A 25,096-nucleotide genomic window follows, 5' to 3' on the forward strand; every position below is an offset into this window, starting at 1 on the left:
ATCTGCCCTCACTCACACTGACACAGTTTTTTTTCACATGCTAGTTAGTTTGCTTTGGGACTGCAAGTGATGCCACTTTAGAAAATAAAGGAGCATTAGTAGAACACACTCCTGTCTATGTAAATGGATCGTGTTTGTTGTCCAATCAGACATTCACAGGTCAGTGTAACTTTTGATTTCTGTTCATTCTTTACAGCTAATGGGATTCAGACCAGTGCCAAAGAGGGTGGTGTTCAGAGGAAGCAGCTGCCATACTCAGTGGAGACTCCCTATGGCTTCCATCTGGACCTTGACTTCCTCAAGTATGTGGATGATATTGAAAAAGGCAACACCATCAAAAGAGTGCACATCCATCGAAGGATAAAAGGCCCTGCTAAATTCAGTACTTTGCCAAGAAATTTCAGCCTCCCTGGCCATGGGGTTAGACCTACCCTTAAGGACAAAGATAGTGCATGGCCTGGGACATCCACTTTGGGACCCAAACCTAAATCACGGGTGACTGAGGTCCAACAGATCTTTGACTTTAGGGGAGGTGAAGGAGGAACTTCTAGTTGTAGAGGACAAACTAGTCAAGGAATTGGTTTTGTGCCAGGAAAACCCAGAGAAGAGATAGGCGCTGGTACACAAGGTGAAGACAATGCTGTGAGTCAAAGTCGGCCAAATCTTCTTAGAGCATCGAGCATGCCCATCACCCTACAACAGCGCAAAGGTTCTGATTCAAGCAGCCCGGACTGCACAACTGGAACACCTGAAAATGGATCAACAGAGAACATGTTCCGTCCTTCACCAGACATCACAGAAAGACGGTGCCTCCCACAGGATCGAGCTGGTCTTCACCAGCAGATTACTGTGGCTCTAAAGCGAGTCAGAGAACTTGAGGAGCAGGTCAAAACTATCCCTGAACTAAAGGCTCAGATCTGCTCCTTGAGAGAAGAGAGGGAGCAACTTTTGAATCAGCTGAAAGTCCAGACCCAGACCCTTGTTTCTACATCATCATCTGCAGCAGCCAAAAGCCCAGATGCTGCTTCAGCCATCCATTTTAAAGGTCCTTCAGCAGAGCAAGACTTCTCTCTTTTGACTCAAGTCTCTGGAGGCTCAGAGGCTGCAGAGACTGCATTAGAAGAAAAAGTTACAGTTAAAGAAAGACAAGATGATGTAGCAACAGATAAAGAGTTATCTCAGGAGACTGCCACAGCGGTGAGACAAACACAACCACCCAAAAAATTAGACAAACAAAAAGAGACATTTGAGCATGCAGAGCAGAACCAGCCTCAGGGTGTCCAAGGACAGATGATGACATCATCTAAGATTAATATTAAAGAAAATGAGACGTGCAATACTAAAGAAAGCAATACAGGAAAGGAAAAAAGAGTTGATGATTGGGATGGAACACAGAAGTTGCAGGAGAAGTTAATGACACTGGAGGCAAAACTTACTCAGGCCAGCCAAGAACTAGAGAGAACTAACAATCTTCTGAAGCAACAAATACAAGAAAACAAAACGAAAGAGGAGAGAATTTTACAACTAAGTGAAGGAATGAGAGTGGAAATTTGTACCACACAAACACATGAGCAGACGAGAAGAAGAAGCATTGACATGGGGACAGTTACAGAGAGAATAGATTGCACCAACCAGGAAACAGAGACAGAATTACCTTCAACAATAGATCAAGGGACAGACACTGATAGAATCTATGTGGAAGTTTACGTACCCACGCCCAGAACCGGGAGCATAGATCAGGCAATGGTGACTACAAAAGTTGACACACATGACCAGACAACAGAGATAGAGGGAGAAATAATGGCGGTAATTCCACCTCGCCCCAGAGCCAACAGTATGGAACAGGGCACTATTACAGAGAGCATCATCACTCAGGATCAGATGACTGAGACGCCTGTAGCTGAGAGGGTAAACCAAATCACAGAAACAGAGGGAGAAATAGTGACGGACCATCCACAGAGGCCAAGAGCCAACAGTGTAAATCAAGGGACAGAGACAGAAAGAGTGGATACTGTCGACAGGGTGACAGAAACAGAGGTAGCACGGAGGGCTGACCAGCAAACTGAGACAGAGACTGACAGAAGACTGGACAATAACCCGGCCAGAAGTATGGAGGAACAGGGTGCAGATGCAGGGGCTGTGGACAGTGAAAGACCAAAAGATGAAAGAATAAATCAAGCAACTGCTGTGGAATTTAAAAGTGTGGTTGTAGAGGCTTCTGTGTTGAGTTCAATTGCAGAAAGTACACTTGGGAAAACTGGAGTTTCGGATGCCTTTAGTCATACCGAAGCGACTCCCAGTCCAGTTTGTACAACAGGAAGGACTCTTACAGACGCCAGCCAAGCACATGATGACTCCAAAGCAAAGCAAATTCCACAGACTACAGAGAAAGCAGAGCCAGGAAAAGTAGATGATGTAAGTCCATCAACTAAGAACAAGGTAAACACTGAAGATGTCTTAGTACTGTCAGATAATTCAGCAGTGACAGCAGTAGTTCCTGTTAGACCACAACGAGGTCGGAAACCCTCAACAGAACAGACACATCCATCAATTCAAAGTCAGGCAGGATCTACCGAATCAAATAAAGCTCAAACCCAAGAGATCCAAACTAAAACCCAGCCCCAGGTACAGACCGTAGTCCAGGAAAAGAATCAATCCCCCATGACGTCCTCTGGACCACCTAAAAAAGATCAAGTCCGTTCAGTATCTCAGGTTGAAGCTCCGAGTCCCACAGTGAAACTGACTGAAGAGTCTAAAGTGAAGCTGCCTAAAGCACAATCCAAAACAGATGCCCAGAAACCTTCAAGTCTGAGTGAACTTCCATCTAGGCCCAAATCCATTCAAACCCAGTCTCAGTCTCAAGCATCCACATCCCGTCGGGACTCAAAAGAGATGAAAGCACCACAGAAGGCATCAGGTGTGTCACAGTCTTTAAGTCGTTCTTCTGTTGATGCCAAAACCCACCCAGCTCGACGAGTGTCTGATGCTCAGTCTCAGGGCACACGTAGATCTTCCAGCGAAAGCCAACAACCTCAAAAAGGTGTTGGAGAGACACAATCCCTGCGAAGAAGCTCCAATGAAGCGGCTCAGCGTAGGGGCTCGAGTGAAGCCCAGGCCTTGCGAAGAGGATCTGGTGAGGCCCAGGCTGCTCGCAGGGGCTCTAGTGACTCCCCAACATCTCCTGCAGCCTTGGGCCAAGTTGTAACTCGTCTAACTGGGCTTCTTGGAGAGCAATGGGCACAACTGGGGAGCAGCTCTGGAACTCAGCAGATGGCCAGCCAGCAGGAGATCCCCGTTGCACAGAAACAGACAGTTGGCAAAAAGGTTGAAGCGGGAAAGGGAACTCCATCCAAGCCGGCAGGAAAATCAGCTCCAGCAGCAACAGCAGCAGCAACAACAGGGAAACCAGCAGGGAAACCTGGTCCTTCTAAAATGAGCTCTATTCAGAGTCAACTGGTGAGCTCCCTTAGTGTTCTGTCTGCCTTCTACTCCCCAAGCCAGAAAGGAGCTGCTGCCAGCAAACAGAAAGAACAAGGTAAGCACACTGTTCATTTATGTATCTGAACATCTGAAAGCTGTTTACCTATTAGCTACACTAAGCCGAATCCATCCCTCACACTTACCGACATGATCCCTTCATGAGCGCCATAGTTGAATTAGCCATAACAATTCATTAAAGCACATCATGTGTAATCTCCCACCTCAAAAGACTCTTATTATTAATGGGTACACAGAGTATCATTTACCTCCCTTGAAGGCTGACAGGAGCAGCTGAATGCTGTGAGATTGCTTTGACATTTTTCTCTTTCTGCCTCGTGTTTAGGTAGAGCTTTTATCTCTTCGCGTGAGCATATTTCTCAATTGGTATTAGACACTAGTATGTTCAAACTTACAATGAGGTGGAGCGCGTACAACATGCTGGTTTTTGATGTTACCTGAAAACCTGAATGTTACTGAAAGATGTAAAAAAATCTAAAACCCTGGTCTGGTCAGTTATTCATCTGACTCACCTAATTGGAGGCAATAGACCTGAAGTAGGAATAAGAGTTATTTATCTGTAATGTCTATCTGTAACACAACCAAGGTTTTCTAAGATATGGAAAATGTTGGTGCAATGAAAACAAAAGTACCTTCTACAAAGCGGAGGTTAAATAACAGGCTCTTGTGGCCTCTCAGAGCACTAATATTGTTACAGGCATTACAAGCACACAATCATCCAGGTAATGTGGACGTGTGCTTATCTTGCTCACAGCTCACAGTAGCATTGCAAGCACTGGCTCTGAGACGCACATCAAACACATGAAGCCTCTCTTCCCTCCCTTGATGCTCAAACACAGCTTCTGTCCAGGAGCTCAGAAACTCTCTCACATACACTCAGTGTGTTCAAAGTTCATGTTCAGTTCAGTGCCGGGAGTGGTGTGAACAGGAGTGCTCTTAAGAGGAGAGCAGATCCCCTGGATTTGTGTTCTCTGTGTTAACATCCATAAATTGTCTAAACAGTGTTTTTACAGTTATTAGTTAATGATGATTTCTACAAATTCTCTAAAATGATGATTTAAACAAATGAGCCCAATTAGATTTCAAGTATTTTTAACAGACGACAGCCAAATTTATGACATAATTCCATCTGTTGCTGTCTCCTGTTAGATACTTAATCTGGAAGCATTTTTCTTCTTGGTGGTCTGTTGGATTGTGTTTTATTTATTTTTTTACTCTTGGTTATTTTGGCTCCAAGCCACTTTCTTGTACTTCTTGTACATCATAGATACTCTGCACTATGTCTGCTGTCAGCCATTACACATTACACAGCCATACTGGGCCGAAAGCCAGAAGGAGTCAGCAAAATAGACCAAGTGGATCAGTTATTGCTGTCTAACATACATAAATGGACCTGACAATGTCAAGGTTGTGCACTGCTGGTGATCTATGCTATATTGCTGTGGGAAATGTGTGAAGGACCTGTAAACATTGATTTTAATCAAATGACTTCATATCATGGAGCACTTTCTTTGTAGCTGTTATACAAGAGTAAAGCTTGATCCTAAAGATGGGACTCGGCTTCTCCTTTCTTTGCCCTCACATGATTCTGTTGCTAACCATTAACTCTTGTGCTATCCTATGACCCCACCCTTACATTGACGTGTTCTCCCTACCACGACAAAGGTGGATAAAGGTGGAGAGGATTTCATGTAGTCCATGGACACCAGTGAGGTTCACAAATCATTGAAGAAAAAAGGTTTAGCGCACTGTCTAGTGCAGGGGTCGGCAACCTTTTTTACTCAAAGAGCCATTTGGGACCGCCCCTAATAAAAAAGAAAGCACCCGGAGCCACAACCCGTTTTGACATCCTTATATATATTATGCATGTATATATTATTCAAAGGTGCTCATTACGTCGAGTAAAAAAAAAAGTTAAAAAAAAAAAAAAAGTACTTCTTTAAAATCCACCAAAGTCCTCACTGAGATGTACGGGACTTGATTGACATGTAGATTGGCCAATCGTCTGAAGCATACGTCGCTGCAAATGCACATTGTGTTCTAAAGGATGATACCGCGGTCGCGTGTGGGAGGAGCTACTGGTTCTGGTCTGATTGCTGCATGGAGCGATGTGTTTATCAATGCATGGTAGACACTGAGAATGTGGAGAGATCAGGTTATTATTTTGAAGAGTTCTACTTGGTAATCATGTTTCCATGTTTGAGTTCATAAAATCATCCCAGGAAAAGGCTCTGCTTTAACTCCTGCAGGGAAAGCTGCGTCTGAATCTGACGCCCGTGTCTCCATCTCTCTGACAGAGTTTGAAGCCAAAGCCCCTCCTCTGCCTCTTTACCTGCTTTTCCTCTCTACCTGTTCACCTTTTCACCTCCTCTGCAGCTGAGAGTTGGTTTCCCCCGCGCTCCTCAGTGTATTCTACACAGAGAGCGCTAAATACGATAGTCAGGGCGCTCCAGCGCCGCACAAGGATGAAAGAGCCGGACGCAGGTTATAGCGGGGATAGAGCGGGTTAAGCAAATGAATGGAAGAAGGCGGCCTGCTGAAGAAATATTCAATATTGTACACATTTTATTTTTAGTCTGAACTACCTTTTATTTAGAAAAATCTTTTATTTTATCAGTCCAGTATGGAAAAAAAAACATCAACAAAAGCTGTGTTGGGCGGTTTTTGGCTGGGTCTGGCGGTTTTCAGATGACTTTTCGGCTGGAAAACTGTGACTATCTGGCAACGCTGGCGCGAACTCTCAGTCATCAGCGAGTTGGTCTCTGCCCCGTGGTACGTCAAGTTCCCGGCAGAAGATCGGAGTGTTTATTGAAGCCGCCCCGCGTGCCTCTCCCTGCTATCAGCTCTGCAGGTCTCGCCCGATAAATACGAGCTCATTACGAAGATGTTTTTTATGTGGCTCACGCTTCGTACGGAGCCATCAGCGCCTTTGAAATGCAATGAAAAATGAACAAACTAAAATAAAATTTAATTATTATAAAATACTCATTATTTTCCAAAGTCACAGGGAGCCACAACAGATGGATGAAAGAGCCACATGTGGCTCCGGAGCCATGGGTTGCCGACCCCTGGTCTAGTGGGTCTAGATGACCCAACTCCCTATATTAAAGTACCTAGGATAGCACATGGGTTACACATCCAAAAACCTCATTATTTCTTCGTGGCAGTGTAGACGCTACTTGGCGTCTATCTTCTTCGCTGGTATGTGTGCTCAGCAAGGCAGTTTTGTGTTTGAGCGCCCCCAAGTTGTGTTTTACTGTAACTTCAGAAGCTCCAGACACGTGTGCAAAAGCGGCATTCTCATTGGTCGAATAGATTTCGACGCGACGCGTCGAAAAAAAAAAACGAACCCGGGGCGGTTTTTTTTTTGACGCTTTGACGCGTGGCGTTTTTTCGCATCGGTGTGCACACTCTCATTGGTGCCCTTTGTTTAGTCACAAGGCGTTAAACGTCGGCGAAAATCGCCGGCGAAATTCGTCCCGGTGTGAACGGGCCTTTAGTTTTTGTTCTCTGAATATCTGTGAGGTTTCAGATGCTAGCTTTCTTTCAACAGCACAAGAACTATTTGCAACTTTTTGAAAGATCAATTCAGAAAAAACAAAAAAGAGGTACTTTGTATCTTGGGTTTTTCATTACAGAAACACTGAAATTCCTCCAGTATTTGCATATGTAGCAAGCAACTTTAAAAACACAGTTCAAAGCTAAAAAATAGTTTTTTTTGTTTTATGTAGACTTGACCACACAGATTGAGAGGCTGTAACACAAAAAAACAAACAGATTGTTAAGCACACAAGCTTCACACAAATGTACGTCTCAGTTCCTCTGAAATCTGACACAGCTTTTATGTCCTCACTCTTCTTCTCTCTGTCCTCTTCTTCGCCAGGTCTCAAATCCATTATGAAGAAAAATGGGGCTGCTGACAAGCAAGGAAACAAGGGAGCCAAGAAAAACCTGAAGTTTGTCGGAGTCAATGGAGGGTAAAACCTCTTTTTAATCTTAACGGTTTACATAAAAACACATGAGAGTGCAATAATAAACGAGGCGCTTTTTGCCTTTTAGGCCCGTTGAACTAATATCTGTCAGTGTTTGCAGCGAGGCATACTTGATCATTGAAATGATAAAAGTCAATAAGGTGGACAGTTTTTAATTTGGCAAAATGTCAGCTTGTTCTCAGAAAAGCTCACTTCGGCCCTGTTATTAATTGTAACTTGGGCAGAAATATGTGTCCATCACTGCACTGTTTCAAAGTAATTTGTAATGATTCTAAGAATTAATGCTTGCATCTTGTCTTTAATGAATAACATTGAACCATAAACCCTCCCTTTTTATGTCAGAAGGATGAACTATGAGTCATTTGATTATTTCTTAACCTGCCCTGGAGCCTTTTTGCTGTTAGTTGCTTAACTTGTTCTCATTGCATTTTTAGTAAAATGTGTAAATTTTTGTCGAAAACCTGTTCAGTAGATGCTTGACCTTCTTAGAGGAATCAATATGGTCATGTGATTCTATAGGTGCATATCAGTCCCAAAATAGCTCGGCACACTAGCTGCTGGTACTCCTAGTGTGATATAAATCACTTGAGATGAAGACTTAGATTTGACATACAAGTGGTGGCTCATGAGTTCCTAAAATACTAGAGAGTTGAGTGGATTTTGGTTTGTAACTTCTATAAAAAAGAATTTTGTTGTTTAAAATAATTTGCATAATATTTCTGGCTGTAAATGTGAACAAAGTCTTAGAAAGAAAAAGAGGTATCTGAATTTTTAATTGGTATATTTTTTATCCTTAAATTTAAAAATTTTTTGTCTAACTTTTTGCATTGTTTCCTTTTTTCCCATTTCATAATAAAATTACTAATGGCATTTCATCATTGAATATTAATTCCTTATATTCCTTCAAAGCTGCTTTATTTTTGGTCCCAGTTTCTGCTTCAATGCGAGTTTTCTCCTGAAAAGTGGGATTGTGTGCGTTTGTACTGATGTGCAGGAATATGTTTTACAAGAGGCTGCAGGTGTTGTTTTCTGCTTTCTTCAATGCTTTTTTGAGTGTGCCCATGTCAGGATCTACTGTGGTGGGTGAGTTCACAATGTGTTTGTCATTCAGCTTAAACTTTAGGTCAACATGTGGAAGCAGTGGTGAGAACAAAGGTGCCAATTTTTCCAAGGAGTAATTTTATCTTTTTTTGACATTTTTGTCTGATGTTTATACTAAATGCATTGGGTGTGAGTATGCAAACCTGCTGATTTATGATCTAAAGTAGGCTTTATATCTAAAGTAATCTTTATCCCACACTAAAATTATTGTCTTGTCTTTTTTAAGCTAATCTTTCAAATTAAAAGAAAAATGGCAACCTCAAATTGTAATCAGACTTTAAAAATGTAAGAAAAAAAGGTTTGCATTTCTTTAACCCTCGCCTTATCTTTTATGTTTTTAACCCTTAAGTCAATTTATTTTGTTTTTGAAGACCCACTCCAATAGAATTTTCCTTCTTAACATGTTATTGTTGCAATTTTTCTCATAAAGAAAATAATGCTTAAATTGCATTTATGAATATTTCTTAATCCAAATTGTTGTGAATCAGGAGCAGATGAAAAATGCTGTTGGCAAAAACCTGTAGGTGTGAACCTACATAGGCTCTGCTTGATGCTGATGTATCTGCGTGTAAACAGATGGAGAACGAGAACTAGTGGCGGACTTACTGTGCACCAATAGTCCTCCCCACAACTCAGAGGTGAATTTCAACTCATGCAGCTCTGCAGAGACTATGTCCTAGAAAATGTCAGGTTTTTATTTTATTTTATTTTTTTTGACTAAAAACAGCATAATCATAATTAAAAGACCACTGGGGACAGTTTTACAATAGATCAGAAGATGATTGGAGTGGGTTTTTAAAGCTTACCCTTCATGAAAGAGGTGAGCATTTCTCTTTGCAGGGCACAAGTTTGCATTAAATTGCTGTGACCATTTTGCAAATGGGGGAAATAGCTGCTGTGAGTGCATTTCTTTACTGCCTTCTTGCCGACATTCCTGTGCTGCATCGTTTTCAAACACGCTTGCCTCAGCAAAACTACCTCCAGTTTCTCTCCAGCAGTCCTCTCAACTTCAAATGGTTCTGCAAACACACCCCAAATCACTTTCAGGACCACCAGTGTTACTGCAAGGAGTAACATGCATTAATATGCTTTATGATCTTTGTATAAGCTGTATAAATAGCCCATATCACCCCTTCCTCTGTGATAAACATCCAGCTAACTTACACCGCTCAGTTCAAGCAGATGTTTTTCCTCCAGAGACAACGCCATCAGACAGTGTTTTCCCTGACTATATTTAGGCTTCTGCCCACACCAGGAAGTGGGTTGCTGGTTTTGTTTCTCCTCTTTGGATGGTCTAACCTATCTTTGCTCTCCCTTGAGTTCCTCAGGAATTCAGGGAATGTTGCGGCCCCTGAAAAGTGTCCTGTGAAGCTGTGTGTGTTTCAGTGTGCCTAATAAATGCCAACATTTCCCATGAATCAGTAGCATTCAGTGACTTACCTGGTCGCTGGCCTCACTGACATGCTCAGTGAACACACAAATGCGCAAAACTTCTTTAGCCTTAAACATAAGAAATCAGTGAACAAAACAGCACATCTCTAAATGAGAATGCTGTTTATGTATTTGGTTGATTGTTTAGAGGATGTGTTAGACATCTGGCAGCAGAATACAAGACACTTAAAGGCACATAACCTTTGAGCTTTGGTTAATTTAGCTTTATTCTTTAGATGTTAGATGATGTGGTCACTTTTGTGTGTGTGTGTGGGTGTGTGTGTTCTTTTCAACCTGTTTACTTTCAGAGAGGAAATACATTCCATCATGTGTTTATTTATCTATGCTTTCATAATTTTTTAAAGTGAAACTTTGTAAAATTCAGGACACTGAAAAAATGTATTTTTTTTTTAAAGCTATGAAACAACATCCAGTGAAGAGTCCAGCGGAGACGAGAAGTCAAAAGTGGAGGTGGAGGAAGGAGAGGAAGAGGACAGCTTGGAGGTAAAGGTGGAGAAGGAAAAGGAGCCAGAGGAAGCAGTGGAGGTCCAGGAGGGAGAGGCAGAGGTCCCGGCCGATAAAGGGGATGCCTCTGCTGACCAGAAGGAGGTTGAGAGAGGTCTGATGGATCCAGAAGAAGGACATGAGCTTCTGGAGGAGGAGGAAGGGTGAGACGGTTATCAACCTTTTTACAATAGTGCTCAGAGATTTGTAAGATGTTAGTGTGGACACAGGAACATTTTCATACTTAGTTATATCCTAAGAAAATTTGTATTAATTATTCATTAAATGATAGAGAAATACCAGAATTAAACAAGTCAGCGTTAACCAATAAATGAAAGGCTTAGTTCATAAAATTTTAAATTATTTTTTGTTTTATTGTATTTTAAAACTGATTTTATGTTTTGTACAATTACCGGTGTAAAGCCCGTTGAGATAACTATGTTGTAATATTGGGCTATAGAAAGGAAATTGAATAGAAATTGAAAAAAAACAAGAATTAAAACATTTTGTACTTGAGAAGGACTCATTTCTTCACATTTTGAGTAGTTTGTATCTGTATTCCTCAGCTTTGTTTTCCCTAATTAAAAATACTGAAGGCGCTAATGCAAAGTAAGCCAATTAATCTTAAATAAGGGTTTAGAAAATCACTCTTAAATACTTTATCAAACTCATGTTGAGGTAGTTTAATCATGTTTTAATGTGTCGACCCACTAAACCTGTGATGTTGCCGTCACCGTTTGCAGATACACAATAAGTCCCCCATGCATTGGAACAACAGTCAGTGCATTTAGGGGGGAAATATGACATTTTTCACTCAGTGCTTGTTTCTGGGTACTGCTCCATCCTGTGCGTCACACATGAAACGGAGGCTGAAGGATTGATTTGACACACAAAGACCTGCTACAACTGGAAAGCCGTGTACGCTGCTCTGAGAAAAGGGGCATCAGCATGGGACTGCTCTGTCGCCTTTTTATTTTCTTAGAGGACGCGCTCAGGTTTTGTGATGCAGTAGGGGGCGCTGTGCACTTTCGGGGTAGCTAATGCCATTTTAGTTGGATGCCTCTCATCACACCCACGCAAATGTCAGCATGCAACATTTCCCAGAGCACCTCTGCACTGTAGCAAAAAAGATTAATGTCACTTACTTCTCCTGTCTGCAGTTTCAAGACTTTTGGCATCTGAACGCCTCAGAGGAACACACAGAGCAACAGTGAAAACACACACACAAATAGTTTTTATAACCCTGCAAACTTCCCAGTAAACTTCAAGCACTTCTCACCTCTCTGTTCTGGACTCATGCTGTGCAGACACTCATCATGCCATGATGTGCCAGCAGTCTGAGACTAAAGCAAATAACTGACAGCGTTGTCATGCTTGTTACTGACTGCTGTGTCCCAGGTATGCAGGCAGGGCTGAGAGCCATGGGGGCAAGAGCGTTGATAAGGGAGAAGGCAGGACTTATTAACTCATCGTTCTTCACCTATTTGTTCATTCCTGTGTGTATGTGTGTGTGTTTGTGTGGGTGTTTTATGGTGGAAGCTTTAGCTTCTCTAAAATCAAATGTTTTGGAGATTTTTGGGTGGCGGGAAACTTAGGCTTGGACGAAAAGTTAGTGAGTTGTTTGCACAAATATACAGAAGTAGTATGATACAAAATCTTTTTAATGTTGTTTTTTTGTGTGTTTCAGGGAGAAAGTTGACAAGGGTTTCATTGATGCTTGTGTTTACGTAAAGGACCGCATGGAAGAGGTTTCATCTCCAGATAAAGAAATGGTAAACATGTTTTTGTATAGAAGAGATGTGTGTAAAAGGCTAAAAAAATGGGTTAAGATTGAAAAACAAATACATTTTAAATTACATACTGCTAAGGGGCATCTTTGGTACTAAACAAACAAAAACAATTAAAAATGGTAAAAGTTGCCAAATTATCCCAAATTAGCAATAAGCACATTTTACTCAAAACAATGCCTGAGAATCATATATCATAAACTCGATCATTATATGTGACAGATGAAGAAACGGGCAGTTCCACACACTTTACTAGCATTCTGTAAATAAAAGCTGCCTAACTGTTTTAATTTTGATATATTCAAAGATTTTAAAAGAAAAACTTGCTTTTCTCTCATTATCTTTCTTTGTTTTAAATATTTCTCATGTTGTCTCGCTCCTTAGCGTCAGGTCCTGGTGGTTCTCTACCAGGAGTGGTTCAGGGTTTCCAGTCAGAAAGACTCTCAGGCTGATACTGTCAGGTTATACCTGCGGCAAGTGGGACGAACAACCCCTACCCTCCTGCCATATGTGGTTAACTTGACAGACGGCAACGGGAATATGGCTCTCCATTACAGCGTGTCACACTCCAACTTCTCTGTGGTCAAACTGCTGCTAGACACTGGTGAGGCATGCACTCAAGATAGATTAATACCCAGACAGGGCAAGTGACACTGCCTCTGCGTCTGCAACTCTGTGTTTGTGTTCTCAGGTCTGTGTGAAATAGACAATGTGAACAAGGCGGGCTACACACCTGTGATGCTGGCTGCACTGACGGCTGCAGAGAGTGCGGATGATCTGGAGGTGGCCCATCAGCTGCTGAGACTGGGGGACGTCAATGCTCGCTCCAGACAGGTAGCACACTCTTGCAGTCACACAACCGTCACACTGACTTTAATAAAGAAATTAGGATTGTATTTTTTTGCAATTGTGTTGCTTTGTGAGTGAAATGAACGGATTGAGGGACACCTGGAGTTGTTGAAAGTTGTGTAGTTTTATGTGGGTCACACTGCAGGAATGAATTTTCTGGAGAAAATAAAAAGGAGCCTTATTCTATAGTTTCAACCCCTGCTTTGCCACTTTTTATCCATATCCCCCCCAGAGTTAAATCCTCTTTTACATCTTTCTCATAACTAGCCTGTGTTAAATTCTTATTTAAATCTCCATCTTGGCTTTGCGCTCTCTCCAGGCAGGCCAGACGGCACTTATGCTTGCAGTGAGGCATGGCCGTGTTGCCATGGTGAAGCTGCTCCTCAGCTGTGGCGCGGATGTAAATGCCCAGGACTGCGAGGGATCCACGGCGCTGATGTGTGCCAGCGAGCACGGACACACACACATTGTCCGCCTGCTGCTGGAAACCGGACGCTGCAATGCCAGCCTCACAGATAAGGTAGACTGTTGCCGTGTAAATCTGAAATCATGCCGCTGTTTGCAGAGATATCATCAGATTGTCCAGAGGGTACAAGGATAAGACACATGCATTTGTTTTCCTCTGTTTTTTTCTTTTTTGTCTCGATACTGAGCATGATTTAAATGTTTAGTGCAGTGAAAATTCCAACGTTGTCAGTCCTTTGAGTGACTATCAATGAAAAACTTAGTTCAAAATAAAACAATAAAACTCAGAAAAAGCAGAAGAGCAATCTTAAGGACTCCTCTGCACAATGTTGATTTAGTTCAATGAGGTTTGCTGGCATTTGTTTGAGTAATCTTCAGAGATTGGGGCTTTGATATCATTGCAACACATTGATTCTTTTCCTCTTCCACCATTTCCTCTTGCGTTCTCTGTGATCCAATTCCAGACAAGCTCTCACCAACAAACAGCAAAACAGGGCATAAAAGGTCACTGTCAACAGTGCAAAGAAATCAATCCGTGTGGCTCCTAAATAAATCCTAATCATCATTGTTCTTAACAGTGCTTCTCAAGTCACTTTTTGAAAGCCAAGCCTTAAGTTCCAGAATTAAAATAAATGCTGTCTCAGAAAAATGTTACTATGGTCTGTAAAACTAGGTGTAACGTAACTGTAAGCATTAAGGGTTTCTGGATTTTCAAAACTGTAAACTTACAGACGTGCCAGAATGCGCTATATGTGTGTCGTTGAACGCGCATACATCCCATGGTGCTCACATTGGGCGGGCAGGGAGGGGCTTCTTCTTCTTCTGCTCTTTCTAGTGTTTACTAGTGCATGTCCACAACCCAACAGTTGGAAGAGGCTTTGTGCCATTTGTGGACTTCCTGTACATAAAAAAATCTTCCTTGTATTATTTGTATTTAGATTAATTTAAACCCCATTTTTCATTGAAGCAAAAAGTAATTTGCTCCATAAAATTGATCTCTGATCAAATCTTGCAAATCTGTCTCCACTCTTTTTCTTTTACAGCTCTATTCCAATATATGAAACACTTGGTAATTATATCAGGCACAAACCACAATTATTAACTTCTTTCCCACAAAATCAGTTTTCCAACTTCCGTGACTTAAAGGAGACAACATCCATTCATCACTACCAAGTCCGAGTCCCTGATTGGTCAAAGTTCAACCTGGTTTTTGTACGTTGAGGCCAAAAACCATCATGAAAACTTGTGTAGCAATGCGTTTACCCCAGATTTTGAACGCAGACGTCAGTAAAGTGCAAAGCTTACGCAATTGCAAGAAGATGGGACACAGGCTCTTATATATCAAACTCTGACGTTCAAGAGTTAAAACAATTTTTCTTTCATATTTTTGTTCTTCTAATCTTGACATTTACCTGCTATTTACCGATCATTTAAAAAAATATTTTATAGGAAAAAGAGGGCGAATTTTTCTACTGACTTCCTTTACATTCATTTAATTATACTTTATTATTTGTATCTAGATTCATTTGTTTTTTCTGGTTTTTCCTTTAAACAAAAAGTAATTTTCTCCATAAAACTGATCTCTGATAATACATTTATATTTTCTGTCGGAGTCTCTGCAAAGTTTACCACTGCTTCTTTAGCCGTACTGTGTTTTGTGCTCACTGTATTAATGCTTCAATCCCCAACAACTGACCCACAAAATGGTTCAGTGATCGTTCAGATTAGAGTTTCATATTGATCTGTTCATTTCTGCGAGATGTACAGTCACAGACTGATTCAGTCTGAAGTATTTCAGTGGAATCTTCAACAATGCCTTTCAATCTAAAATAGGTTTTTATGTATAGATGAAGGCCAAAAAACTAAACAATTGGGGGGTAAGTTCATAAAAGTATCTTTTAAATTTTGAAATTTAATGGAAATGAAATGATATTTATTGATTAGAATGATAAATGCTTGACATGGATTTAAAGAAAAGGCAAGTTTTATAGTCATCAATACATGGTGGTGCTGTGGTTAGGGCTCTCACCTCCCAGTGAGAAGGCTGTGGTTCAAATCCCAGCTGTCTGTGTGGAGTTTCGATGTTCTCCACCTTGCATTTCTCTTTGCCTTCCTTTCAAAACTTAAAGTCCAAAATCCAGCTTCACAGTTTAATTGATAACTCTAAATTGTCCATAGCTGTGTGAGTGTGTGGCCCTGCAACACACTGGTGTTTTGTTCAGGGTGTACCCTGTCTACGCCCAACAGTAGCTGGCTTAGCAACCCTGTGACTCCAAAAGGGATTCAGCTGATTCAGAAGATGGATTGATGATGTCATCAGTCATAGTTTCCAAACAAAATTGGGTAAAATAAAATTTATGAAAGTGGATAAAAGCAGCAACACTGAATATTGATCAGTTTTGCTTTTGATATTAATTCTTTGTATCCTCTAATTTAAAGGAATTGATCAGAGAAATGGAAAAAAAAAGTAATCAAAACAGCCTCCTGCCTACTATCAACCCCCCTTAACTCGCTCTGTGAAAACATGGTTAGAGAAACTGTTCATCAAGTGACATGGAGGTACTTGAAATATTCTACGACAGGTCATTAACAACAGTGCAATGCCAGTTTGCTGTTGTGGTTTAAAATGTAAGTCTTCAAGAACTCCAGATGTTATGCAGGTTGATCAAATGTATTATATCACAAGCCTCCATCAGGGATTATGTTCCTATCTGAATAGATCAAGCATTCCTAATAAGTTGACACAGAATAATATAAAATGTGGGTTTATTTAGGTCAATAAATCCTGCTTGTCCTCATTGTGCTTTAACAAACCTGCTTTTTACTCATTTTGATTTAATTTTAGTTTTTCAATGCGATGTGAAAAAAACAATGTATCCTTTAGCTGATTAATGCTGACAGAATATTGTTTTTGTGATATTTTCACTCTGGAAGTGTCAGGAGGAGAAGGTGCATTTGTCAGTAGTGTGGTCGGAATGGGTTTAAATTATTGCAACACTGCCACCCTGAGGACTGCAGCTGTTCCTGCAGCAGGTATGCTTAAAAAGCTGTTTTTTGATTTTATCCCCCATTTTCTTCCCCAGAATGGTCGCACAGCTTTATCAGCTGCAGAGGAGGCCTTTCACCAAGACATAGCCGAGCTCCTGAGGACCGATGCCTCTGAGTCCACCTCAAGCGCCAAGCTCCTCTGAGCCAGGCTCGTTCAGACCAGACGAGTTCCACAGCCTTCCACAATAACCGAAATCCAACACTAAAGAAGCTAAAAAAAGTAGGTAACTAAAATAAAAAGTCGAGGAAACCTCATTCAAACTTCCGGGACAGGAGGGTTTTCTTTCATAGCCTTCCCACCATGCCCTGTGAGTGGATATGCTGCATCAACCTCAAGTGGTCACATGTGGGTGGAAAATCACCATGGCGATCAAAGTGACTTCAGACACAGGGTGAGAACCTGAGGTGGGACGATGGGTGACCATGCTCCGAGCTGCTGCTTCTCCTCATCGACTGACCCTCAAAGCAGAAATAATAAGCACATGATCTACCTTTCAGATATATAGTATTGAATATACATTATTTTCTGTTATGGCATTGATATATTTTCAGGTTTAAACCTAAGCCATTGTTGAGAACCTATTAAAACTTAGAATGTTACTCTAACAAATCATAATCCTAAAAAGACTGTATTTTCTACTGCACCTTTTTTTATGTGTCGTGTACAGTGAATAATCAGCTATTATATTTGTGTGCAGATATTACTCCAGAAGCGATAACTGTCATCATGTAAGGGAGGATTCATCCGTTATGAATCATGAAAAAAAAGAAAAGAATATAAAACGTGTTTAGTTGAAAAACAAACTGAATCATTTGGAGGCGCTGCATGCCAACTGTTCCCACCCCCCTACTGGCTGATTCATGTGCGCTCATGCTCAGCAGTATGTTATAATACTGCTCTTTTTCATGGATTCTCTACATCTTTTGCCTTGTTGGTCTGCCCGCCTCCTATCAATGAGTAAAAAACAAAACAAACTGCACAATGAATGTCAGACTGGTTATGACACATTTCAAGGTAAAAAAGACAAAAAAAAAAGACATATGTAGCAAGTTTAACTAATCTGGCATGGATCACATGGTCAACATTTGTGGATGTTGCAGCTATGATGTTTAGTTTTGGGTGAATTTATTTCTTCTTTTCTTTCTTTCACATTTTCATGTTAAGATCTTTAGAAATGTGTTGTTTTTAAATGTTGCAGCAAAAAGCAATATGACTGCAAAGGGTGTGTGTGATGTTGCCTTAATCAGACGGTGTGCAAATGTTTTACATTGACCAAAAATGTGCACACCGTGTTCCTAAAATATTTCTCAGAACAGAAGAAAAACAGCTGAAAACTACAGTTTGCCAAGTAATAAGAAACCTCCTGCTTAGAGCTGGAAAACTCTTGCACATTTTTTTTTAATTTGAAGGATGAACTAAAACATTCAGAAATCCCACAGGGCAAATGCTAAAACCTGGAACACAACTCCTTCTGTATTTTTTTGTTGTTGACTGCAAATCTGCATCGGCATTTCTGAAGCACCAAAAAAGGAGGTCTGATCAAATGTTTACAACTTTCCACGCTCATAAACCACAGCTGATGCCAAACATTTCGGTATGTTTACACAACCCAAAAGCAGTAAGGTGACAAAATGAATAAAATAAAAACACAATAAAAGAAAGCATCCATTCATTTCAATATGAGTGACTCTTTTTTATTATCCATTGCAGTGTTATTTGATTGCATAAATAATAATAAAGCAAAATCTTTACCTCTCAAATTAATTACTGCCAGATCTATGTATAACAATTCTTTATTTAATATAAAAAATAACATTATTTTAAGGCTAAATGCTATAATAAATGATAAAAAAAACCTATAGAAGACAATTTATGAGAACAAAATTAAAAAAATGTTTATTTTTTGTGGAAAATTCCTTTTTTTTGTTCATTACCAGATATTTCAACATAAAATAACACATTTTGAATATTATCTACATACCAGCTGCATTGTCCCTTGTGCTATCCTAGGCACTTTAACATTGGGAGTTGGGTCATCTAGACCCACCAGAAAGTGCTCTGAACCTTTTTTCTTCAATGGTTTGTGATCTTCACTGGTGTCCATGGATTGCATGAAATCTTTCCAACTTTTTCCACCTTTGTCATGGTAGAGAGAACACGTCAATGGTCATCTTGACCCCATAGGATAGCACAAGGGTTGAATAACAGAGGCTTTATAGTTCTCAAAAGATCTGGTCTTTAGAGTGACTCACAGGATGCTGAAAAAGAAATATTTTTTTGTTTGTTTTTACCTGGTTTTCTGTGCCTAAGCATTAGTTTTTTATGAAAATCTATTATTTCATCCAGTGTGAATCGGATGTAAAAGAGTTTCACATCCAACTAAAATGGAAGTATAATAGAACTCTGATGTATTATAAATCTTTTCTTTAGCCACATATATAAACATACAGTATTGTGGGAAATTATATATCAAGTATTGTCTAATAGTCTTAAAGGTATATGAGGTATTTATTCTGAAAGCTCTATTTTTAAATCACATATATATCAGATGCATGGACAAATATTCTGCTCAAGGGGAATGTGAATGATTTCCAACTGTTTCCCTGATGATGTGACTTGTTTTTCTGGTTGGATGTTTTCAGTTTTTGTGTGACTCGATGAGGTGCATCGTAGGCTTGTAACTCTACCAGAGAAAATTACAGGAAATGACTCGAAGAAGATTCAATCATGAGAGTAAAAACGTCCCCCTTTTACTTCCAGAGTCTGTGTACATGAGTCAAATGTAAAAAGTCTGTACCTCTCGTGTTATATTCTGTGTGGAAGCTTGTAACTTACAGAACCAGATAACTACTTCTAATAAATAAACATTTATTTGACCATTGAGGATTCATCCTTTTCTGTTTTTTTGTTTGTGATTGTCAAACATTTTCAGAATGTACCAAGCCAGTTTTTATCAGCAGACTGACTTTTACCTTTTAATTATTAAATTACCTCTCAATTTTTTTTTTGAAATTTGGTCATATCTAATAAAATAAAGTTTTGTTTTATGAACAACTATTCAAAATACACACAATTGAAAAAGGCAGTATTTCTTTTACATTTAAATTAAATTCTTGTAATAATGCAGAAAGGGTTACCTTATCCGAATTAAAAACACCTAAACTTGGACTTGGATTATAATTAATTTGTGGAGTTGGATGCACCTCAAAGACAAAGTCTTTACAAGTACCCTCTTTAGTAGTAGGCTGTGCTGAAAAATTAATATTTTTGAATGAAATGCATGCAGCAGGGGTGGAGCTACATTGGGGCAAGGGGTGGCAGCTGCCCCTCCCAACAAAAAGCTTTGCCCTTCCAAATTTTTGATTCAATATTAGTATCAATACAAGATTCTGTAAGCATTACTAAAGTAACAAAAGCAATATTTTAAAATGAAATACTGAGCCCACCCTCAAAGTATTTGCTTGGCCTCTGTATTGTGTATGCCAGGGGCTCTGGGCCCTTACAGAATTTCTACACATTTTTTTAGTTTTTTGCTAATGGTTTAGATTACATTAGTAAAAAAAACAACTGTTTTAATATTAATAATAATAATACCAAAACAACATATTTTTGATCAATTTATTTGTAATGTATCTCTTCCAAATTGTCATTATTATTATTGAGCTGCTAATTTAACCCTTGTGCTATCCTAGGCACTTTAACGTTGGGTCATCTAGACCCACTAGACAGTGCTCTGAACCTTTTTTCTTCAATGATTTGTGATCTTCACTGGTTTCCATGGACTACATTAAATCTTTCCACCTTTATCCACCTTTGTCATGGTAGGGAGAACACGTCAATGTAAGGGTGGGGTTATCTAAGATAGCACAAGGGATAATTCATCAATTAATGAAACACTTTAGGAATGCGAATATTTACCCCAATAGCATCAGATTCATCTTTTCCCCCCTTTTTGTCAGATGCCTCTTATCAAAGATGGCACCAAGCCGTAGTATAGTGTTTCAACAGGTGAAGAACAGGAAAAATGCTAACAATCTGAATGAATCATAGGTTTATAGTTTTGGTGAATTGGTTTTAGTTCATTAAATTCTGTCATTTACATGTCAGATGACAAGTGGTGGTAAAAGGTTAGGTTTACTTTCAGAGTGGTTTATTATTTTTATTACTGCAATTTTTGCATTGTGTTTTTATAACTATATTGATTTCTTGATTTTGCACTAATGTTGTGATGTTTGTAATTGATTGTTAAAGGAGGAAAACGATGAAGGTGCACCACTTTTTACTTTCTTGCATTTTTAATTTAAGTAAATCTGCTGCAACAGCAGAATCTTTTTTGACGCAGGCTGTATTTTATTTTGATGCGAACTTCTATGTGCTGCTGTCAAAAATAAAAGAAGTTAAAGTTGTTATAAATAGAAAATATAACTTTTTTATAGTTTAATTTTCTTTACATATTTAGAAAAACATCATTTCATAAATGAAAGACTTAACTGGCACAAACACTTCAATAACGGGTATTTCTAAATGGCTAAGCCGTCTTGGCAGCATCTCTCTGTTTTTTAGTACATAACAAATGGGCCCAAATGGCTCCATGTTCATAAAGACCTCTGTGTTGATGGTGCCGGAAAGCAGCTCAACCAGGACATGGCTATAGCTGGACTCTAAAGTGGTTAACAAAAGAAGGGAATAGGTTACAAAAGTCTTAAAATGATAAGAAAAGAGACTTGACATATGTCCACACAGGTTAGATTTAAAAATGGCACTGCTTTCCCTTAACACTGCGCTTTTTAGTCGAGTAATGGTGTTTTACATGACAAAATGAAATTTCATGATCTTGCACAACACACAGGTTTTACAGAAACTGCAGGTTGAATCAGCCATGCATTCATGGAGCAGGGAGCAGTCACGAAGCAAATTTAAAATGACTAAGAACATTTAATTATAGAAGATCTTTACACGGATTGATCAGAAGGAGACTACAAACCAGCAGCAAATTCATGTCAAATCACAAATTGACCAATTGGAAATAAACTTTAGACTAAGCAACAAAAGAGCAGCTTTAAAATGATTCAGGAGCCGTGTCAAGATCCTTCACTGAGCAGCTTCAAAAGCATTCATGGGAGAGCAGCCTAAAGCTCACAAATCAGATGTCGTCCTTAAAATAAAAACACAGTAAAAGCAGATTATTATGCCCAATTATAATTATAACATTGAAAATGAAAATTGAAATAAAATTGAAAATGTTGTTTATGACAACCCTTAGCAAAAAGTAGTACACTTGTAGCTTGACTAAGTATACTTACGTATATATATTAAGTATACTCAGAAGTATAAGTACTGAGCATGTACGTGTAGTGTAGGAAGTATATCTGAATATTTATTCAGACTAAATTGGAACATTTTAAGGTTATACTATGTTGATAGTATATAAAAAGTAAACTTCAAGTATACTATCTCATTTTGAGTATAGTCTTTGATACTTGGAGTTCACTGAACTACTTTTTGCAAAGAGAAACTCTAAAGTTTGACTGTGATATTCTGATGTAGATCTTGAATTCCAACTACTTTCTTTAAAGACAGTATTTGTTTTTCGCATCATATTTATTGTTTGTGTTTACAACATGCAGCTTTAATTGTGATTTAACCCTTGTGCTGTCTTAGGGGGAAGAAAAACATGGATTAAAAAAAAGGTAAGGAGGGGGGGTCATTTTAAAAACGCATACCCCCCTTTGGTATTGACCCCAGACAGGTACACCCCCCGTACACCCTCCCGCAATCGAAGAGGGTCGAGTTCCTGAAAAAATTTTTTTGTACGTTTCAGGCACCCTCTATATCCCCGACTGGTAGAGGGCGCCAAACCCCCCTTTTCTTTTTGTCCCCGTCCAGCAGAGGCCGCCATTTCTCCATTTTAGTTATACCCCCCGACCACCAGGGGTCTTGTTTTCCACCGTTCATTTCTATACCCTGCCTCTAGGGGTCACTAATACCCCATTCTCTTTTATTGCCCTCAGCCACCAGGGGCGCCACTTATTTAGCAACCACCTTCCTCCCGCTGGTTCGTGGGGTTCGATTGACCCCAAGTTTTTTTTTTTTTTTTGTGTGGCCACTGAGGGGATTGGCGCTGGCTCATGGGGTGCGATTGACCCCAAGTTTTTTTTTTTTTTTTTTCTTTAGCATTCACTCTTCTCTCATGGCCCACCACCTGGGGTCTCGCTTTACCGGTTCCCTTTCACCCGCTGGCTCATGGGGTGCGATTGACCCCAAGTATTTTTTTTTTTTCTGTAGCATTCACTCTTCTCTCATGGCCCACCACCGGGGGTCTCGTTTTTCCGGTTCCCTTCCACCCGCTGGCTCATGGGGTGCGATTGACCCCAAGTATTTTTTTTTTTCTTTAGCATTCACTCTTCTCTCATGGCCCACCACCGGGGGTCTCGTTTTTCCGGTTCCCTTTCACCCGCTGGCTCATGGGGTGCGATTGACCCCAAGTATTTTTTTTTTTTTTTAGCATTCACTCTTCTCTCATGGCCCACCACCGGGGCTCTCGCTTTTCCGGTTCCCTTCCACCCGCTGGCTCATGGGGTGCGATTGACCCCAAGTATTTTTTTTTTCTTTAGCATTCACTTTTCTACATCACCCTTGAGGCTTTTCGAAGTGTACTGTTTGTGTTTACGTTTCTTTTTTTTTATGTGATCAAGAAAGGTCAAGAGAAACAAATGAACAAACCTAAATGGTTTTCTGCTGCTTTTTTTTTAAAAAAAATAACCGGAAGCAATTTCGGCTTCCATAGTTTTCTTCTTCCGTTACTAGCTAGTTAGTTCAAACCAATTTGGTCTCCAGAGAAGATGCTCTGGTTGTTTTTGCTGTCCTGCAGTCTGGTTCTGTCCAATTCCGGACAGACAGTCAACGGTGAGTGGCTCGACCCGTTTGACATGCTAAACTACGAGGCGAGGACCAAAACAATGAAGAACTCTGAGGTTGGTCAACGTGGGATGTTCGTCAAATCCAACTTCTTTGAAACAACTTATTTTTTTTGATATTCAGTTAATCTTACTTGCCCCACAGTCACAAGCCAGCAACACTGGTGCTGCTGATCCGCAGCAAAGGGAGAAGGTAAACCAGCCTGTGGCCCACTGTAACCCACATGTCATGGATCTACAGAAACAGGTTCGTGTTTGAGCTTTCAAAGAGAAACTGATGGTTCCAACTCTGTACGGGGTCTCACGGACCCCGCGAGACAGCGCGAGGTGCCACTGTTTGGTTCCAAATCGGTACGGGGTCGCTGGGACCGTGCGAGACAGCGCGCGGAGCCTGTGTTTCGTTCCAACTCTGTACGGGGTCTCACGGACCCCGGGAGACAGCGCTCGGAGCCTGTGTTTCGTTCCAATTCTGTTCGGGGTCTCACGGACCGTGCGAGACATCGCGAGGTGCCACTGTTTGGTTCCAACTCTGTACGGGGTCGCTGGGACCCCGCGAGACAGCGCGCGGAGCCTGTGTTTCGTTCCAATTCTGTACGGGGTCTCACGGACCCCCGAGACAGCGCGCGGAGCCTGTGTTTCGTTCCAATTCTGTACGGGGTCTCACGGACCCCGCGAGACAGCGCGCGGAGCCACAGTTTGGTTCCAACTCTGTTCGGGGTCTCACGGACCGTACGAGACAGCGCGCGGAGCCTGTGTTTCGTTCCAACTCTGTACGGGGTCTCACGGACCCTGCGAGACAGCGCGAGGTGCCACGGTTTGGGTCCAAATCGAGATGGGGTCGCTGGGACCGTGCGAGACAGCGCGCGGAGCCTGTGTTTCGTTCCAATTCTGTACAGGGTCTCACGGACCCCGGGAGACAGCGCTCGGAGCCTGTGTTTCGTTCCAATTCTGTACGGGGTCTCACGGACTCCGCGAGACAGCGCGCGGAGCCTGTGTTTCGTTCCAATTCTGTACGGGGTCTCACGGACCCCGCGAGACAGCGCGAGGTGCCACTGTTTGGTTACAATTCTGTACGGGGTCTCACGGACCCCGCTAAACAGCGCGCGGAGCCTGTGTTTCGTTCCAATTCTGTTCGGGGTCTCACGGACCGTGTTAGACAGCGCGCGGAGCCTGTGTTTCGTTCCAATTCTGTACGGGGTCTCACGGACCCCGCGAGACAGCGCTCGGAGCCTGTGTTTCGTTCCACTTATGTTCGGGGTCTCACGGACCGTGTTAGACAGCGCGCGGAGCCTGTGTTTCGTTCCAATTCTGTACGGGGTCTCACGGACCCCGCGAGACAGCGCTCGGAGCCTGTGTTTCCTTCCAACTCTGTACGGGGTCTCACGGACCCCGGGAGACAGCGCTCGGAGCCTGTGTTTCGTTCCAACTCTGTACGGGGTCTCACGGACCCCGGGAGACAGCGCTCGGAGCCTGTGTTTCGTTCCAACTCTGTACGGGGTCTCA

The 25,096-nt window shown here is 41.1% G+C and overlaps 2 protein-coding genes across 14 annotated transcripts in view; both read left to right on the forward strand.

Annotated features, from left to right (window-relative positions):
* kank4 (KN motif and ankyrin repeat domains 4) overlaps nucleotides 1–19,557 on the forward strand; it is an 81,793-nt gene extending 62,236 nt beyond the window's left edge. For 10 of the 13 annotated variants that reach the window (XM_078945996.1, XM_020702481.3, XM_011474151.4 and 7 more), the window contains 8 exons: nucleotides 197–3,535; nucleotides 7,382–7,475; nucleotides 10,439–10,690; nucleotides 12,214–12,298; nucleotides 12,698–12,917; nucleotides 13,005–13,147; nucleotides 13,482–13,682; nucleotides 16,711–19,557. In XM_078945996.1, the coding sequence (XP_078802122.1) occupies nucleotides 197–3,535; nucleotides 7,382–7,475; nucleotides 10,439–10,690; nucleotides 12,214–12,298; nucleotides 12,698–12,917; nucleotides 13,005–13,147; nucleotides 13,482–13,682; nucleotides 16,711–16,818 (4,442 nt within the window). In that variant the 3' untranslated portion in view covers nucleotides 16,819–19,557. Of the gene's footprint in view, nucleotides 1–196; nucleotides 3,536–6,989; nucleotides 7,107–7,381; nucleotides 7,476–10,438; nucleotides 10,691–12,213; nucleotides 12,299–12,697; nucleotides 12,918–13,004; nucleotides 13,148–13,481; nucleotides 13,683–16,710 lie in introns of those variants that run through there. The other 3 variants (XM_078946002.1, XM_078946004.1, XM_078946003.1) reach the window with 2 other exon arrangements.
* Nucleotides 19,558–22,347: 2,790 nt separating this feature from the next.
* The window catches only part of LOC144991884 (uncharacterized), a 32,280-nt gene continuing 29,531 nt past the window's right edge, over nucleotides 22,348–25,096 (forward strand). The window contains exons 1-3 of the mRNA XM_078946011.1: nucleotides 22,348–22,366; nucleotides 23,548–23,650; nucleotides 23,739–23,840. Of these exons, the coding sequence (XP_078802137.1) occupies nucleotides 23,606–23,650; nucleotides 23,739–23,840 (147 nt within the window). The 5' untranslated portion in view covers nucleotides 22,348–22,366; nucleotides 23,548–23,605. The remainder of the gene's footprint in view (nucleotides 22,367–23,547; nucleotides 23,651–23,738; nucleotides 23,841–25,096) is intronic.

The sequence above is a fragment of the Oryzias latipes genome, chromosome 4 (assembly GCF_053564925.1).
Source record: "Oryzias latipes strain Hd-rR chromosome 4, Olatipes_Hd-rR_3.1".
Classification (NCBI taxonomy): domain Eukaryota; kingdom Metazoa; phylum Chordata; class Actinopteri; order Beloniformes; family Adrianichthyidae; genus Oryzias; species Oryzias latipes.